Below are 20,080 nucleotides of genomic sequence, written 5' to 3' on the forward strand. Positions count from 1 at the left end.
ACTTTTTCACTGGAATACACTTTTCCACCTTCAATGAGAAGACAACTCTTGTGTTTATATTCAGACGCGCGAACCTTCGTCGGTCAGTGGTGTTGTGACAGACACTTGACAACTGTATCTCGTCTGAGGCTTTTCCAGACAGTAAAAACCACGCTGCTTTGGTTTGTCACAGAACAATGAATTCTCAAGAAATTATTATTAGTCGAATGTTTAATGTTATTGAATTCGTCATATTTAATAATTTGTAGCCTAGTCAACAGCTGGTCACACACATCTGTTTACTACAAATTAAGAAACATCCTTTTAAACTATTTCTAAAATTCCTTAATTCCTATATTTCTAGGGTCGTAATGATTAACCAAAAGATGCACCGAGGTGCATTATGCATCTTTGGAGCTCTTTGTAGTACGAAATGATTTTATCGCATGTATAAAAATATAAGCATTTTGACATTTTTTTGTTTTTGATTCGGTGGAATCGAGTGTGATATTAGTTTTAACAGGGCACCGATCGGGTTAACGATAAAAAGTTAACATAAAATGTCTATAAAAGCTGCTAAGTGTAAATTAAAAAACTTGATTATTTATCATAATCGTGCTAAAGTCTCTTAAATTTACAGCTTTTCATGCTTTCAGATTTGTTTCTTAACCTCATGGTTCTCAATTCATGAGCAAATAATTTGGGTTTCCTGAACAATACAGATATATGTTTCTGTTGTTGTAGTCCAGTCACTGAGATCCAGAGATGGCATCTTCCCCTCGATCTCTGAAACACAGAGAAATGTACAAGGTTAGAACTCCACCTTGGAAGGAGACATACAGAAAGGTATTGCACTTAGTTTTCTTGTTTACCAGTCAAACAATTGCAAATAAATGTCTTCATATTATTACCACTGCATGGTCTGGTTAATGAAAGCTTTAACCTGATCTGTTGTTCATGGTCATGGTGGTGTAGAATAAATAAGTTATTCCCACTGTGTGGCTAGTTTACATTGTTTATGCTGACACATTTAATTTTGACAATTATGACATGTATGCCTAATGCAGAGTTGCATCCCTTGGGAACACCAGACACCTGTATCATAGATTCAAATCCTGGTTCCCCTCGATTATATGTGTCTAGGTTTGTCAGTACCATACAAGGGCTCCTGGGTTTCACCAAAGTTGTTAACTTCTGAGACCTGTATCACATATGGCTTTCCTCCAAATTTAAGCTGACATACTGTGATATAACTGGTATACTGTTAAACATGGAGTTAAACCCACCTCACTCACTTACTTGATGTAACAGTTCACTATTGTATAAACAGGGCTCAATTTAGCTCTATAGAATATGCACCAGTACACTTATTATTGAAAAATGTCTATATGCACCAAGTGCATGTAAAAAAAATACAAATCAAGTTCAAAGTTTATCTGACTAACCCTTACTGAATCGCACAACATTGATCTTTGAACATAATAAGCTATATATAACATACTATGTCACTAATCTCTGTGTTTTGTGTAATTTGACATGCTTTCTTGGGCTTGTTGTCATCAAACTGTGGGCACTTTAAGATAATGTGCATATGTTCCTGAAATGTCTTACAGCAGTATATCATTAATCAATGTGACACTCCCAGCAGACCGACAAGTGCTTTAACTTTGACAAATTTATGGGACCAGGGTGCAACCTGCTTCTGTCTGGTGCAACTAGGATTTCATGGCAACATGCACCTGGTGCAAATTAAATCCAGTTCCTTGATGAGCCTGATAAAGAAAAGCATTTGACAGTCAAACCGTATTGAATAAAAATGGTTGTCATGTCAGTATCCACCCGTGGGACTTCATTGGCTGATAATTGAAAATACTTGTGAAGATGGAAAATATGTGGGCCGAGTTATTGGTTTACAGATCAATATATTTTCTGTCTCTGCTCCCGAGCTGATAATCAGTGTTAGAAATTGGCACTAGTCCTGTAGTCCTTACCAAACTGCCCAAAAGTAAAGGTATCCTAAGGTCTAGTAGACATTGGCCCATTTTAAGGGTTTTGCTATCATTATAAGGACTAGTGGACAAAAACTGTTAGTTTCTAACCCTGATAATAATAGTGAAGGTAGCCAGCTGCAGGCAACATATATTACCATATACACAGCACTACCCACGGATAATTCAAAATGAAATGGAAATATATAGGTAAGCAGCATAATTGCGAACTTCTGAGTGCAGGTCAACATTAACTTTTGATTGAACAATGATCTTACCACTGTTGATGTCACAGACTTATCACATGTGTCACCCGTGTGTAAGAGGGAATACAAACAGAATAGTTGATGTCAACCGCTATCCAAATATGTTTTCTACTTACTATCCCTTTTCTCTTATTAAAAGCGATGTCTGGATCGGTTACGTGGAAATCGAGAAAAATTGTTTTCCCGTTTCCGCAACCTACAACCTGAGGATGAGGGAAAGAGCAAGAAAGATGAGTTTATCAAGGACCTGATGACAGAGGAGTGGAAGTCACTACAGAGAGACAAGGCATCAGGCAACAATGCAGACTTAATGGACTTCGATGTACGTGATGCTTGTGTACCCATGCTATTTGCTACTTGACTATGGCTTTTATCTCACCTCAACTGAAAGTTATGTAAGCTTATGTCATTCATCATAGTCATGGGGCCTTAAGCTTTTACATTTTCTACTTCTCTTGTGAAATGTATTTCTATTGCACCTTGGAGGGCAATGTCTCTTGTCATGAAAGACCTAGTGTTAGAGGCAGAAATGACACATTGACATTGTGTGTGTGGTTATTGTATCAGAGAGCACTTAGGAAAATAGGCTGATTAACATCATCAGGATGGTCATATTGGTTTTATATCATATATCTAAGCAAGAACTTATTATTCCCAAAGATATTTTGCTGAAGGGACATATTATTCGCATCCATATGACCTGTAAGCTGATAAGAAATCCCAACTTTGTTCTTCAGTAAGGCTATGGAGTGTAGAGAGAAGGAGCAATGTTTGGGTGCTAATACCAATCATAAATAGTACTATCACACGATTTGCAGTGTCTGGTGCCAATGTCCAGGTCTAGATGTTGTGATGAATTCCATGTGAGAAGCTGAAACATTATCTTTTAAGTAATCTTTTACTAGATTGATATCCATCACACTATTTGAGTCAGCTAACAAATCAGTGTTTGAATGATTTTAGTCGTACTACCTAGGACTGCCAGTTTGCATGAGCCTATTTCCCTATCATTTATCATCATTTTTATTTTCCTTGCTCAAAGATCGAGGCTTTTGATGTGAGTGAGATAGATGAAATGCTGAATTTGTTTGAAGACATTCAGGAGGAACTGATGAAAGAAGGTATGCTTATCCCATGGACACTAAGAGTGTAACTGAGGGATGGTGTAGCCAGGTCATGGCTGGGTCACATTGAAACAATTAGACTTTGATCAAACTAACTTAAACGGGCAGTTCTAAATGGAGAATTCAAGAACAGGCACACTAATTATTGTGAAAATTTTAGACACCCTGTCATTTCTGAGCACAATGACATCTACACACAAGTTTGTACTATTAAGGGAATATTTGTGTTATTTGTGGATATTAAGATTAAAATTTCTGAATGGAGGTGGCAATGAAATGAAGCTAAATCATGTTAGGATGTTTTAATCTGATTGTCTCAAGACCACATGCTGCCTTCATTGACGATACCCAGGGAATCTATTTTGTACTTCTCATTTTCCTATTTTCCCTCTTCCATTTTTCCAGTCTTGTCTTCTTCGGTGAATCCTTCAGTGAATCCTTCAGTATTTACCCTCATGAATGTCGGCGTCAAGAGCAGAACAGGCTCTCTAAAAATCAACAAAAATTAAGAAAACTCCTTTAAAGAAGTCTAAAAAAATCAGTGAAACTATCTACATTCTCGACGATTGGGGATTTGCCGACCCCTTGTCCCATCTTTGGTCGCTGATAATGTCAACCTTTTTCGTCCTGACAACATCCCTAAGACTGCGGCTTTGATTGAACCCTCTACAGTCACTTCTCATCACTCCCTGTCTACTCCTAGATGTTCCAGATCCCCTGTTCATCATTCTCCTGGAGAACGGTTGTCACAGGATTGCCGATCTGACTTGTTAGACTCTTCTCTCGATCAAGATTCCCACAGGTCCCGTTCTTGGGAGTGCTCTCATAAGAATCGACAATGCCCTAATGGGGATGACCTTGTGAAGTCTTCGAAAGCCCTGCGTGCGTCTCATTCCGAAGGCTTGGGCCGAGCGCACAGCCTCTACCTACTGGGCTCATCGACTATACCCAGTAGCACATCCCATGGACACTCAGCCTTCGGTGTTGTACATCAGTACATCCTGGGTGCAGTCTATGTCACAGATGTACCAGGTCAGTAGCAGACCAGGCATATATCTTGGATGAAGCCTTACAGAGGATGACCGGCTCATCTAAGCCAACCATACTGAAGATCCCAGAAGTCAGATTTGCCTTCATTGAGACTGACATCAGGCGATCACTCAAATCTTTATCGACACAGGTGTCTTCATCCCAAGCTATGGAGCAGAACTTAGAGATAAATCCCAACTGCCTCAATCACTTTCACATTTTGGCAGATTTTCAGTAACACCAAATAGAGCACATGAGGAACCACTTTAGGACAGCACTTGAGGAGATTACGGCTACACACAGGCTTGGCTACCTGGTGCTCTCCAGTTGAGACTCTGAGTTCGTCTCCTCAGTCAACCATGGTTGGCCAGTTCGTTATTCAATGATCAAGTCAGGGATACACACGCCAAGGCCTCTAACCACGCTCGTGATGAGACCTCTCTCAAGGCACTGGAGCATGTCTCCCACAGCCTGTCTCAGCAAGCTGGCAGGTCAGGCAATTTTCGGCCGTGATGCTCTTCCCGCAAAGAACAAGAACAAGATCAAGAATCTTTATCTTTAGGCAAAGCACAAGGATCTAATCAGTCCCACTTTGGAAAATTCCAAGGCAGGAACTGGGATAAGAGGTGGAAGCATTGAAGCATTGGACAGTCACAACTGGGAACTCCCAACCCCAGTCGTCCTAACCGTGGTGGGAGGCTGGGCGTCTTCTGGCTGAACTAGATCGGACTGGCGGATGCAATGTACTAAACATACTGCGCTATTGTTATCGCTTGAACATAGTGGTAGACCCAATGTTGACCATGGCACCTTCTGTTCATAGGAGGCCTGTTCCAGACAGATCAGGACCTACTATTACTGCCGAGGTGGCTCAAGAACCTATGCACCTGTCACCTTCCCTTTGACAATCTTGCACACTTCGCCAGTGGTAAGTGTTGTTGGGATTGCTCACATCAGCTCAGAACTTGACAGAGGCCGGCTACACCTATGTCCAATACAACAGTTCCTGGGCCCTTACACCAGGCGTCAAGACCTCTATGCAGCCATCACTCTTTGAAGCGCTCATTCTGGCAATCTCATATTGTCAGGAGCAGCTACGGTACACCCAGCTTGCAATGTCCACCAACATTACCACGTGTCCACCAACATCAGTGAACTTTGCACTCTCACTTCCTATATCAACAGACGTTCCTTTTCTTTCATTTGGTGGATTGCTGAGGACTACAATTCTTAGTCCAGCACATTCCTGGATGTCGGAACATTCTGGCATGTCCCAACCAGACAAGGTGGCTCTCACAGAGTGGAAACTCCAGCCTTAGGTGTTTTAACTGGTGCATCAGTGCTTTGGTCAAGCCAACATCAACCTTTTCACAGCACATCAGAACCACCAACTAATGACATATGTCTCACTGATTCCGGATCCGCAGAGGCTTGGGCAGTAGACACATTCAGTATCCCCTGGGAAGAACTTAAAGTGTACGCTCTTCCACCTTCTGTAGTATTTCCCTGGGTGATACACAAAATCAAGGCTACCAAGAACTGTACTTTAGAACGAGAATAAGTTTGCTGGGGAAATCACAAGTTCAGCGTTTGTAAAAATCATGCACAACACAGATTGTTAGGATGTGACGACCATGGTGATGCTGGGTGGGGTCGGATGAATTGTTTTTAGAAGCTGGAAACCTTTGTTTAGGCACGTTTCCACATAGGATCGAAAGAAGAATGAGAAATGCTTAGTGTGAGATAGGATTAGTATTATGAATATACAATTTATTGTAAAATTTAAAATGTTGATGAGATTGTTGTTCTATTATCAGCTGATTATTTGAAATTTCTTGACAATATCATGTCAGATGACAGTGTTATAAATGAGCTTGCTTATTTGAGATATACAGTGGACAAAGTATGAGCTAAGTTGGTTTAATTGGTTCAATTTCAGAAAATAAATTGCTGTCCGAGTACGACCGTTATGAACATAGTCTGCGTAGGGAGGAGGAGGTTCTGTGTTCTGCCATTGAGACCCTGTCTACAGAGGATATTCTCTGCCCGGTCTGTCAGAAGTAGGTAGCCAGCAACAGACAGTGGAACGAATAGCATCCCATTGTGTCAGCAAAACAGTGTTAGTCGTGTAGAATGTATGTTGATAGCCTTTTGGAATATGTTAATGTAACTCTAACTTTGAATATGTTGCTCTGGTAATATTTCATGTTCAAATACTGTTGAGCCATATTATCATGATTATATGTGTTGTTAATGTTTTGTTTTCAGACATGTATTGATGTTGAACAAGGGTATTGTGTTCTGCAGCTGTGGACTGAGAATTGATACTGAGGTGAGACATGGAACACACATGAGTATGAGAACAGGTAGATCAATCCCTGTGGGATTCTGGGTTAGAATAGGCCCCCGACCTACACTGGTCATAAGGTGGGGACTTGCGGATAGGGTGGTCAGGTTCAGAGACATCGTTCATATCATGTTGTTGTATCCCAACTGTGTAGATCTTTACTGTATTGAGACACATGTCACTGTGTAGAGTTGCATCCAACAGTTGTACCAGGATCAGCTAATCATGTCCAAATTCAAGGTTCACCATGATTTATATCCTTGGTGTGTCAGCACCATACACTTCCTTGTAGGTTTCACACCGTTGTGACAATTCTACAATTGGCATCACATTTGGCTTTTATTCCAAATAAACCCAACCCACAAACAACTAGTGTGTCTGGTCCAGACTCATTAACACAGATACTTCTGTTATGTTGTCGTCATAATGAGGTAATGTGGATGTAATGTTGCTGTCTGTAACAAAACTGTGTATTACTTCACTGAACATTGTGGCTCATACTGTGAGCCCCAGTAAGAGTATTGTATCTGAACCACAATATCAATTTCATATCCGAGCCGAAATATGAACATCATATCATGTGTGCTACAAGGAGGCATGGGTTGACCAGTCTAAAGTGCCTCAATTTGCAGTGCAGAGTTGCTTACCTTCGGCATGCTAGCAAACTATGATGGTCGGTTCAATCCCGGTTTGCCCAGGTTATGTCTCTTGGTTTGTGCTCATGGGTTTCACCAAAGTGGTAAACGAGCTGCATCACTCCAGGCTTTATTCCCACATTTAGCTGACACACCATGATATCACTAGAATACTGTTTACAGCAGTGTTAAACCCAACTCACAATATGAATGTCGTATATGAGCCTGAAGCAGTTTTAAACAAAGGTTGTTTCTGACAACTATTTGCTGATATGTCTTATGTGTTAATATGCCACTATACTATCATAACACATGACTAAATGCTTTCAGCAAGATTGTCTGAGCCTCAGCAACATCAGCCACCAGCTGACTGAAGGAATGTCTGAACATACAGCCAAGTGCCCTGACAACCCCAGCTTCCAGGTTATGTCTGGTCTTGGTGCCACTAACCTCCTCATGACGTGTCAGGTAGTCATCTAATCTCATGATGTGTCAGGTAGTCATCTAATCTCATGACGTGTCAGATAGTCATCTAATCTCATGATGTGTCAGGTAGTTATCTAATCTCATGATGTGTCAGGTAGTCATCTAATCTCATGACGTGTCAGGTAGTCATCTAATCTCATGATGTGTCAGGTAGTCATCTAATCTCATGATGTGTCAGATAGTCATCTAATCTCATGATGTGTCAGCTAGTTATCTAATCTCATGATGTCAGGTAGTCATCTAATCTCATGACGTGTCAGATAGTCATCTAATCTCATGATGTGTCAGGTAGTCATCTAATCTCATGATGTGTCAGGTAGTCATCTAATCTCATGACGTGTCAGATAGTCATCTAATCTCATGACGTGTCAGGTAGTCATCTAATCTCATGACGTGTCAGGTAGTCATCTAATCTCATGACGTGTCAGGTAGTCATCTTATCTCATGACGTGTCAGGTAGTCATCTAATCTCATGACGTGTCAGGTAGTCATCTAATCTCATGACGTGTCAGGTAGTCATCTAATCTCATGATGTGTCAGGTAGTCATCTAATCTCATGATGTGTCTGTACAGTTATTGTCATACATTGCCTAACCTCATGATGTATCAGGTACAGTCATTGTTATTCATCATCTAAGTTTATGACATGTCAGGTAGTCATTATACATCATCTAACCTCATGATATATCAGGTAGTCATTATACATCATCTAACCTCATGACATGTCAGGTAGTCATTATACATCATCTAACCTCATGATATATCAGGTAGTCATTATACATCATCTAACCTGATGACATGTCAGGTAGTCATTATACATCATCTAACCTCATGATATATCAGGTAGTCATTATACATCATCTAACCTGATGACGTGTCAGGTAGTCATTATACATCATCTAACCTCATGATATATCAGGTAGTCATTATACATCATCTAACCTGATGACGTGTCAGGTAGTCATTATACATCATCTAACCTCATGACATGTCAGGTAGTCATTATACATCATCTAACCTCATGATATATTAGGTAGTCATTATACATCATCTAACCTCATGACATGTCAGGTAGTCATTATACATCATCTAACCTCATGATATATCAGGTAGTCATTATACATCATCTAACCTGATGACGTGTCAGGTAGTCATTATACATCATCTAACCTCATGACATGTCAGGTAGTCATTATACATCATCTAACCTCATGATATATCAGGTAGTCATTATACAGCATCTAACCTCATGACATGTCAGGTAGTCATTATACATCATCTAACCTCATGATATATCAGGTAGTCATTATACATCATCTAACCTGATGACGTGTCAGGTAGTCATTATACATCATCTAACCTCATGACATGTCAGGTAGTCATTATACATCATCTAACCTCATGATATATCAGGTAGTCATTATACATCATCTAACCTGATGACGTGTCAGGTAGTCATTATACATCATCTAACCTCATGACATGTCAGGTAGTCATTATACATCATCTAACCTCATGATATATCAGGTAGTCATTATACATCATCTAACCTGATGACGTGTCAGGTAGTCATTATACATCATCTAACCTCATGATATATCAGGTAGTCATTATACATCATCTAACCTGATGACGTGTCAGGTAGTCATTGTACATCATCTAACCTCATGACATGTCAGGTAGTTATTATACATCATCTAACCTCATGATATATCAGGTAGTCATTATACATCATCTAACCTCATGACATGTCAGGTAATCATTATACATCATCTAACCTCATGACATGTCAGGTAGTCATAATACATGATCTTATTTCCTCATAATGTGCCAGGTACAGACATTATCCTGCATCAACTTATTTCCTCTTGATGTGCCAGGTACAGACATTATCCTGCATCAACTTATTTCCTCTTGATGTGCCAGGTACAGACATTATCCTGCATGAACTTACTTCCTCATAATGTGCCAGGTACAGACATTATCCTGCATGAACTTACTTCCTCATAATGTGCCAGGTACAGACATTAGCCTACATCAACTTACTTCCTCATAATGTGCCAGGTACAGACATTATCCTACATCACCTTACCTCCTCTTAATGTGCCAGGTACAGCCATTATCCTACATCACCTTACCCCCTCTTAATGTGCCAGGTACAGCCATTATACTACATCACCTTACCTCCTCTTAATGTGCCAGGTACAGACATTATCCTACATCACCTTACCTCCTCTTAATGTGCCAGGTACAGCCATTATACTACATCACCTTACCCCCTCTTAATGTGCCAGGTACAGCCATTATCCTACGTCACCTTACCTCCTCTTAATGTGCCAGGTACAGACATTATCCTACATCACCTTACCTCCTCTTAATGTGCCAGGTACAGCCATTATCCTACATCACCTTACCTCCTCTTAATGTGCCAGATACAGACATTATCCTACATCACCTTACCTCCTCTTAATGTGCCAGGTACAACCATTATCCTACATCACCTTACCTCCTCTTAATGTGCCAGGTACAGCCATTATCCTACATCACCTTACCTCCTCTTAATGTGCCAGGTACAGCCATTATCCTACATCACCTTACCTCCTCTTAATGTGCCAGGTACAGACATTATCCTACATCACCTTACCTCCTCTTAATGTGCCAGGTACAACCATTATCCTACATCACCTTACCTCCTCTTAATGTGCCAGGTACAACCATTATCCTACATCACCTTACCTCCTCTTAATGTGCCAGGTACAGACATTATCCTACATCACCTTACCCCCTCTTAATGTGCCAGGTACAACCATTATCCTACATCACCTTACCCCCTCTTAATGTGCCAGGTACAGCCATTATCCTACATCTTGTTTTCAAGCATTGGTACAACAATAACTGATAAAGTGACACCCTTGAAATTTGGTGTTTCAAGTGTATAGTGTTGTGTTCGGGTTGTATTAAGATAGGAAGCAGATGTGTAATGCAGATAGGAAAAGTAATTTATCCAACATGAAACAGTCTGTTTATTTCCTGCTTCCTTTTATCAACGTTGTCTCTTATGAGATTTAAAGGGGCACTGATCTAAAGCAATTCCCCGAGACTGGTTGTTGCCTTTGTTATTGTTTTTTCCCAGTGAGTACCCGGATGTATAGCAGAAATCTAGACTAGTTCGCGACCTCTGCTGTGTCATTCGTAAGCGCATTAGTCACTTTTATTGGTAGTAATAAGGGCGTATGGTCACATTGATCAACAAAATGAAATATAGTTTTCGAGATAATAAGGAAATGTAGGTATCTTTGTGGGTAGCATCGGTAATGGTGACGAAGTTTTGATAAGTCACTTGCTTGGTAATTTTGCGATTTTCGTTTACACTATATTGACTTGCAACACAAAGTAAATATTTCACCTGAGCATTGCTTTTTTTTATAGTGTGTATATATTTTTTACTGTCAAAATGTGTAACATTTTCAAATTTATTAAACGCCTAAATATTCAGTTATTTTACAAAGTGACTGAAAAACATTTCCATCTGTATTATCATGATAACGAATTCCAAACATTTTGATGTTTAATGTCATCACCAAGAGACTGAAAATGTTACATTGAAAAGTACATTTCTATGTGTTTGGCTTCTAATCCTACACAATAATCTGTTGTGATGTTTGTAGGCCCTTTTGATCGTCTTAATCAATTTTAGTCAGTCTGGACAGATTTTTCAGTCAAAATGACTGAAATATTTACACATTTCATTATTTGCCTGAGAGAATCACAATTACAAATTTACGGTAATATATACACGCTTACAGAGGAAAAGACTTGTGAAAACAACGTCTATCGTGCATTGAATAATTTCCCAACCAAGACGTAGAGGAACAAGAACGAATCGTTCAATGCTACAGCAAATGAAGGAAAACAAAATGCAAATACCATAATTACAACCTACCAAATTTATGTGTATAAATTTTAGGCAGCTTCCTTGTTCGAGGAATGTATCCGTGAATATCAACACAAAGGAACAATATCCTACTCATCTGCAGCTGTACAAAGAAACTTATTCGATGTCACGTGTCTTTGTAACAATCAAATATTTTAAAAGATATATATCGATTCGGGATATTATAACCCGTGTTCGTTTCTCAACTGATCACTTAGATTGTTTCAGGTGTTTCACATAAATGTCAAGTCTCAAGGGTCGGCTGAGAAAGCCCACGTGACAACTATTTTCATAACGTCCACGGTTCCTAAAAAATCCACTGAGTGATAGATAACAATGGGCAATCAATCAACGTATTATCAGTTGACCCTTTGAACAAAGTATGTTGTTTTTACATCGGCACTTCACGCCATGATGTGAGTGTATTCCCTTTGTTTTAGTAAACCTAGACATGTAAACACTCACTTTTGACATATCTACTGTGCAAGATAACAGTGATTAATCAATCAACGTATTTTCTGTTAATCCTTTGATGCCTAGGAACGATCCGTTGATTTACCAAAAAAGTAAATCAACTGATCATTCACCTCTTGCTGGGCTGCCACGTGCATATTACATAACACACATTAGATTGAATAATTACCCCAGACACAATAAATGCCAAATGGGAACCTTTGTCAGGTAATCTAAGTGGTGCTACCAATAATTGTACCTGTAATAAATTCATTAACTGAACATCAAGTGAATGACGACAAATACACTAGTGTAGGTTATACCAGAAAGTGTGGATGACAACAAGGGAGTAGTAATCGTACACGTATTATCGACGCAATCCGAAATCTGAAAATGCTTTCACTGCATTGATACTTTTTATATTATTAAACTATAACCATCTGGGGTATTTCCAAATGACGACATCTGATGAGCTCCGCCGTTCTTATTGTCTGTTTGTTTAGGCTGAAGAAATTAATTAACATGCCCCCTTTGTCAAAATCTTTATAGATCACAGTTCAAATGTGTTCAAAAATGTGTAAAACAAATATTGCCTCCATCCTCCAAGTTTATTTAGCTGTCCTTGCAGACGGTAGCCCAGTCTCTGGTCACGCTCAGTTGCATTGCGCTTCATCTGGGTACTCACAGGGAAAAAACAATAACAAAGGCAACAACCAGTCCGGAGAATTGCGTTAGATCAGTGCCCCTTTAAGATATAGTTGAGGTGAATAGTTTAGTTGTGAATATTACTTCCTGATGTTAACTTTAGCCACAACCTGAACTTCACAAACTGTTACTGCTTTGACCTAAAGCAGATTTTAGAAGAATTCATTAACTAATACCTGTAGAGGTGGGGTCAGGAAATGGTGGTTGAGTGTAGTTGGATCAGTGCAAAGGAAGACTGACTCATATTTTGTCCCATATGATGCAACAGTTCACAATGCGGAGTTGCAGGCATTGAGCGTACCTTGATCCGCTGGTGGGTTTGAATCCTAGGTTCATCCTGATAATGATTTGTGGTCTGTCAGCGCTGTACCATACTTGCTCATGGGTTTCACCATCTTCCTGAGGCAAGGGAGTTAACTGATTTTAAAAGTCCAGTTTCCACCCTTGCCAATCTAGGCTGGAATTCCTAGGCTTAACCCTAGCGCCACCAGTGGTTATTACGAGTTAGGTCCCTTCTAAGCCTCTCATATGTACCAATCAGATTCCACCTCTCATATCACTTGCATTTGCTTCAAACCAAATGGTGGAGCCCAGTCAAAATGATCTGATCGACAATCAAGATCTATATTGTGATAAAACGGATCTTACATAGCAAAGTGCATCAAATCACATGAGCACCTTGATTAAAAACATGAAAAGACTTGGAAAATATCTCGACAGAAATTGGCACGACATTTTGCGAACCGGATGTCGATTTCGGTGTGCGATTTTGATTGGACTATGCATAGACTTGTTAGCCGATCCAAAATGTAACTCTATAATACCAGCCTAGTTCGGCAAGAGTGGAAACTAGACTTTTATAGTCGGTTAACTCCCTTGCCTCGAGTGTTACTTGGGGTCTTAACAGTTTTCACTGACTGACTGTGTTTCAGCAGCCTGGAGTTAACAGTGGCAAATGTGATGAGGAGCCTGAGCTATAGTAATTGTAAATATTTATCAGTCCATTGTCACAAATAACACAAAACATCATGAAATGCGGCTATTTGATTGACCTTACTTTATTTTCAGACATGTGACTTCATGAGCGTGGTCATCTGACAGTGTTTAAGATCCAGCTCTGTGCCAAAGTGTGATAGAACTCGTGTTGCGACTGTGTCTTCAACAAGGTTCAACAAAAACTGTGTTTGACTGCAAACTATCTGTTGTAAATAACTTCACTGAAATGTTACGCATCCACTTACAGATATTTTGTCCTTTTTGTCCATAGTGTTAATCAAAATATGCATATTCATGATATAAGGAGCGTGATATTTCACATTTTTTACCCTGCCTGTCAAATTGCAATGTTGTTACCGGGTAAGATGGTCCTGATGAAGTCTACAGGCATTTGTCCTGTAAACAGTCCTATTTGTTCAACCCTTCAAGAGATGTTGATCAGACAACCCAAATTACTGGAAATAATGTCAGAACCCTCTAAAAAAATGGACTATGTCTATTACTTAGAAGTTCAAATTCTACATAATCTTTGACATGTTTCATGGATTGTTTGTATTTGCCTTGTATGAAAATAAATTACCGGTAATGATTTTCACAATTGATACAAAAAAATGTGCTGTATTGTATTAGCTCTGCTTACAACTTCATTTTTCTATCTTTTGTTACATTTGTGTTCTGAACTCCAAGTATTGCTTCTTATATTCTATTTTGATGGAGGCTGGTTTCCTTGTCACGAGTTGTAATATTGTTTTCTGTATCATATACTTTGAAAAGATGTCATCTTTTAGAAATGGAAAAGTGGTTTTGAAATACAAGTTATGATTTACTACATAAACATCTTCCCTTTTAAAAAGCTTTCTGCTTCAGCATGTTCCCATGTAGTTGAGCTCCAGCATGTCGGAGTCGCAGGGTTTATTACATCCTGTGATGGGTCTCAGTGTGGCTGTGGAATATGTCAATAATAATATGTTCACTGAATAATATTTTGCTTTTGTAATCTGTTTGAAGCCATGCATGAGAAACCTCAGTGATTTATTCATTCAAGTGAGAGAAATGAATATTTAGGTATTTAAGTTTTGAGAACTATTAGAAAGATTTGGGCAAACAGCTTTCTAATTGAAAGTCAATTCTGTGTGTTGTCTGAACTTGTATTTAAAAATATGCACTTAATTGTCTCAGGTGCTCCATGTCATGTCCATGTTGTCCCATTTGTGCATTGACAAGGAAAATGACGTCATTTGATGTTTTGCAGTATAAGAAAGTTCTTTTGAGATGAAGAGTGCCTGTACATGATGTAAATAGAACAATTTGTTGCAATATAGTTTTTTCTGCATAAATTATATTTTCATACGTGTTGTTCTTTTTTTTATATAACGGAAATGAGTGCATTACACGGACCAACAACTTTTTATTCATATAAAAGTTTCTTGAACCAAATATTGATGACAGATTTCACTAAAGTTATATATACCCCTGACCTAATAGAGCGGGGGTATATAGTTACCCCAAGGAATTCCGTCCTTCCATCCTTCCTTGGAATTTTTTTGTGTGACCTATAACAAAAACATTGCATAGATTATTTTCATACTTGGTGAACGCTTTCTATGCCAATAGGAAGGATGTGGTGCGAACTTATATTTCAATGTTTGCATGTTCTGAAAAAAATACAGTTTTGTTTCCTTTTCTGACTTAGACATTTGTTTTACTTTTTACATCTTTGCAACCCATAACTTTAAAACTATTTCATGGATTCTTTCAAATTTAGGGAACTGTTTCCATACTAATAGGAGAGGTGCAGTGCCAAGTTTGATTTTGAAATGTGTATTTCCTGAAAAATATGTTTTTATGTTTTTGAAAATAGAATTGTGTGACCTATAACTTGAAAACTACTTCATATATTCTTTTCAAACTTTGTGAACACTTTCTATACCATTTGGAGAGGTGTAGTGATTTCAAATACTTTTTTTACTTCAACATTTGTAAGACATATAACTTGAATACTACTTCATGGATTCTTTTTCAATTGGGCAAATGGTTTCATTACCAATAGGAGAGGAGCAGTACAAAGTTTGATTTCGATGAGTGGATTTTCTGAGAAAATATGGCTTTTTTTTCATTTTTTAACACATTGAAATATGTTTGAGTCAAGGTCGGAGGTATTAGTGAGCCCTGTACACTTACCTTGTTCTGATCTTATTTTGAACAGGATCACCATTACTCAGGCTTTCTGCATGTATTATACAATTGCAATAAAAGATTGACCTTAATCTGTGTAATGTCAGTGCCAGTGAAGTACACAAGGGGATCTATCACTGCAACAGATGATGGGTCGAGTGGTGGGTGTCATTTGTGAAACACTAAAACTAACCATACTCATATCCAAAAGTAGACCGCCTTCGTGGTCAAGTGGATACAGCATTTGCCCACAGAATGGAAGGATGGTGGGTCGATTCCCAGGCTGTGACATAACTAGAGACGTTACAAGATGGTACTTCTTACTCTACCTAGCACTCAGCATTGAGGGGCTAAAACAAGTATTGGTTGGCTCGGAGCCAATATACTGTGTCTGATAAGTATATTCATGTTAAACTATGGCATGGTTTCTCATTAGGATAGCACTATAAAATTGGCGTTAGTAGCACAAGCTCGCACACATGCATGCATACATGCACATCACAATATAAGTGCATTAAATCTGTCTGAAAATAATCAAGTCTGGACCAGACAATCCAGTGATTGACATCATGCGCTTTGATCTATGCAATTTTGATACGATAACATGGATCAAGTCACCTAGCTTCACCCGATCCTGCTAGTAGCCTTTCACAACAAGTATGGATTGCTTCAGATAATTCTACCCAGATCTTCACTATGAACACATCAATCAGCCACAAAAATGCAATGGATTTGTTTGCCAAACCATATTTTAATGGATATGGAAACTCTAACAAGTAATTCTCTTGTCAACTTTCTATAATTCATTCTGTTACATGCTGTTCTGGTATGACTGAACAGTGTTTCGCAAAGTATTATTTTGATTACTGTACAAATAATGAAAGAAAAATGTTATGGACCATTCGTATTATTGCGGATATTTTTATTTTTTTCAGTATATGTATGTTGAATAAAGCTCAGTCCATGCTAACTTTTCTTATGAGTCTAATATCTGGTTGCTTGGGTGATGCAAAATATTGAGTCATCACTTAATGTTTTTCAGTAATTAAAAGACTATTTGTTTTTTAATGCTGTGCTCATCCACATGATACCGGCCTCTCAGAATGAAGTGCATGTACTTGGACATCCAGATTACAAGTGATGACCAACATGTCATGACTTAATCAGGCCATTGTGAGATTCATTTATGCAATTGAAAGAAATTTCAAAGTTTAGATTCCTTTGAGATCATAGAGAAGTGTGTTTAATTTAACAATGTTAATTGTAATATTTTATTATTCCATATTTAATTTTGTTAAGACCTCGTGAGGATTGAGGATTAGAATAGGTCAATAGCAGTTAAGGCTTGGTGAACAAGTCGATTGGAATATGTGGTACAGATAGGTGACTTGGATGTGTGTCATCACACCAAGATGGAGTGAATCATTGTGCAGGAAACCAAGCACTGGTTTGTCTGCTCCAGCCTCCATTATTTATAAACCAACAGCATGTACCATTTTTGTAAGAAAGAAAGAAAAACATAATTGTGTCCAGTAAGTGATTTAAAATAAACTTTCTAATTTTCTTCTCCAGCAATATATCCTCAAAACCTTAAAATTGTTTGGATGAAAATTTGGATATTGATATTGTATTCATATGACGTATTTCCTGTTACTCATACCCGACTTGGTTGGTGTCATGTGAGTGACATAGCATAAATGTTTCCCTTTGCATGAAGGAGTGCTCTCTTGATGAACCTTTCTTTCATGATTTATTGACAGATTTTTTAATGAAATGAAAGGTCAACTTTTTTTAATTGTCCTGTAACTGTCATTTTATCAACTGATTATGAAGGTTTCAGATGTACTTCCCTTTTGATAAATATGGGAGATATTTCCTTATTGTAGTATTGAACCTTGCATTTACACAGAACAAAATATTTATATGTTAAGGTGGGGGGAAGGGGGGGGGGGGTTGTATAAATGTTACCTGAATGTAAAGGAGCACGATTGTTTATTTCAGTATTTTCTGTCTTTTGCGAGACTATATGCAACACGGAGATACACTTAACAATGTGTGGTTTAAATTTATTCGGCCGCGAGACCAGCTCGACTTCAAAGGTGACACGCCCACTTTAAGCAGACGAATTTGAATGACCTCCCTTTGATAAACGGAAGTAGATGTCGCTCATCATACAATGACGTTAGATTGCAGAAAGATGGAGATAAAACAAAATAGACAACATTGACTGATAAAAGCTGATAATTATGACAGATAACGTCGAGTTTGGTCCACTGGAGTCGGCAGATCTCTCGCCAACAGGTCTGCAAACGAACGTGTTATGTGTGTAATTTCTGTGCATCGTAATTGATGCAGTTTTGCACCCGAACAAGTGCTTGTCAATTTTACATAAATTCATGAAAATTGGCATGATTTTTCCATCAGTATGTACGGTATAGGAAAGAAATAAGTTTGTAAAAACAAATGTTTGAAAGGCCGACGTTTACTTTTCAATGTATGTAAGTTGATTGTGTTGTAATCATGCCATACGTTATCAGGTGATCATCTATCTTTTTAAAACATACTTCCTCGAACTGAAAATAGTCGATTGTGATATCTCAGTACAGAATATTGTTAGCATCTTGAGGTTGACACCATTAAAAAAAACAATGTTATTGTACTCCACACATTCCTGTCTGTTTTCCGGATTACAGAGATGCAGACATTTAACTAAGTTCATCTGAACAGCTATGACAACAGCAATGTGTTTTCATTTTCATGCTGTCATGAGATGTAAGTGATTGCTATCCATTATTGCTTCTGACCATTCTTCCTTCCAAACATCCATCTGATTTCAATGGGATTGAGTTTTTTGTTGATTCAAGGATGACTGAGCTCGATTTAGCTATATTAAACATGCACCAGTGAAATGTATTTTTGAAAAATGCAACATAGTATTTGTGTCTGAGGAATCCTTACTTGTCCACTCAACAATGATCTTTTACCACATTCAATATTAAAGCTTTATTTACCATACTGCATCTCTAATTGATGTGTTATGTGCAATTCCTGACACATGACGCATGTCATCAGAGATCTGGGAATGTACTTATTTAGACTAGTTCATGCATCTATTTTTCAGCTTTGATAAACTTATGGGACCAGGATGCAACCTGGTTATATCTGGTGCAAGTAGCTTTTCATGTCAACATGCATGTTAAGTGCAAGTTAATTCAAGTTCCTTAAATCAATTCCTCAATGACATTTAGCATGCATCATTAAGGAGATAAACATACTGTCTTTTCAATGTAGAGCTAAGTTACCTGTAGATTTAACTGCACTAAATTGAATTTGGAACCGAAGCAACCTCTTTGGTACTAGCAAATATATTGAGTGAAGTGGCATGGGTTGAGTCCAGTGTCTTGAGTGGGTTGTTGATGTGGATTTTGGATTCACCGACAAGAGCCTTTAAACAAAATATGGCGCTTTATATGCTCAGGCAGTTTGTTTACATCACAATACTTCATTCGAACATGTGACAGGCATTGACAGCATATAAACACGGCAACTTGGAAAGCTAACATAAGGTGGGCACCCCGAAAGACAACTAAGCAAGCTATGCAAAGCTTTCGTTCTACTCTGAATGTCACCACTATGACGTCATGTTACTCATTGTGACACAAAAGATACGTCGTATATAGAAAAGCACCAAATTCCATGCTCTCTGTTGTCCCTAACCTAAAAATACATTGTCTTTGTTGATTTCTATAGTGTTTTCTGCCTGAAATGTATTGCCACACATCCAATGAATTTTGGAGTAACCTTAACTTTGTATTTTGTTAACCTATAAATGTAGGTATAATTATTTAGATACGCCTAGCGACAATGATTGAAAAAAGTACTATTCTATGAATATGAGCTTCCGCAGTGATGCGGCTGTCAAACCAGCTGTTTCAATCAGAGGGGGTTTATTGTGATTTAATA

General features: G+C 38.4%; 2 protein-coding genes across 3 annotated transcripts in view; both read left to right on the plus strand.

The window, feature by feature from the left end:
• Positions 1-53: 53 nt before the first annotated feature.
• LOC139455706 (RPA-interacting protein A-like) lies at positions 54-15,518 on the plus strand. The gene is made up of 8 exons (XM_071237254.1): positions 54-161; positions 724-825; positions 2,373-2,555; positions 3,276-3,354; positions 6,326-6,446; positions 6,655-6,718; positions 7,699-7,836; positions 14,015-15,518. The coding sequence occupies exons 2-8, from the start codon at positions 745-747 to the stop codon at positions 14,042-14,044; spliced, it is 696 nt and encodes a 231-aa protein (XP_071093355.1). The 5' UTR covers positions 54-161; positions 724-744; the 3' UTR covers positions 14,045-15,518.
• A 2,786-nt stretch (positions 15,519-18,304) lies between these two features.
• Positions 18,305-20,080, plus strand: part of LOC139456440 (rab GTPase-binding effector protein 1-like) — a 43,473-nt gene continuing 41,697 nt past the window's right edge. For both annotated transcript variants that reach the window (XM_071238148.1, XM_071238149.1), the window contains exon 1: positions 18,305-18,418. In XM_071238148.1, the coding sequence (XP_071094249.1) occupies positions 18,364-18,418 (55 nt within the window). In that variant the 5' untranslated portion in view covers positions 18,305-18,363. The remainder of the gene's footprint in view (positions 18,419-20,080) is intronic.

This window comes from Haliotis cracherodii, unplaced genomic scaffold (assembly GCF_022045235.1).
Source record: "Haliotis cracherodii isolate W230 unplaced genomic scaffold, xgHalCrac1.p SCAF_11, whole genome shotgun sequence".
Lineage (NCBI taxonomy): Eukaryota > Metazoa > Mollusca > Gastropoda > Lepetellida > Haliotidae > Haliotis > Haliotis cracherodii.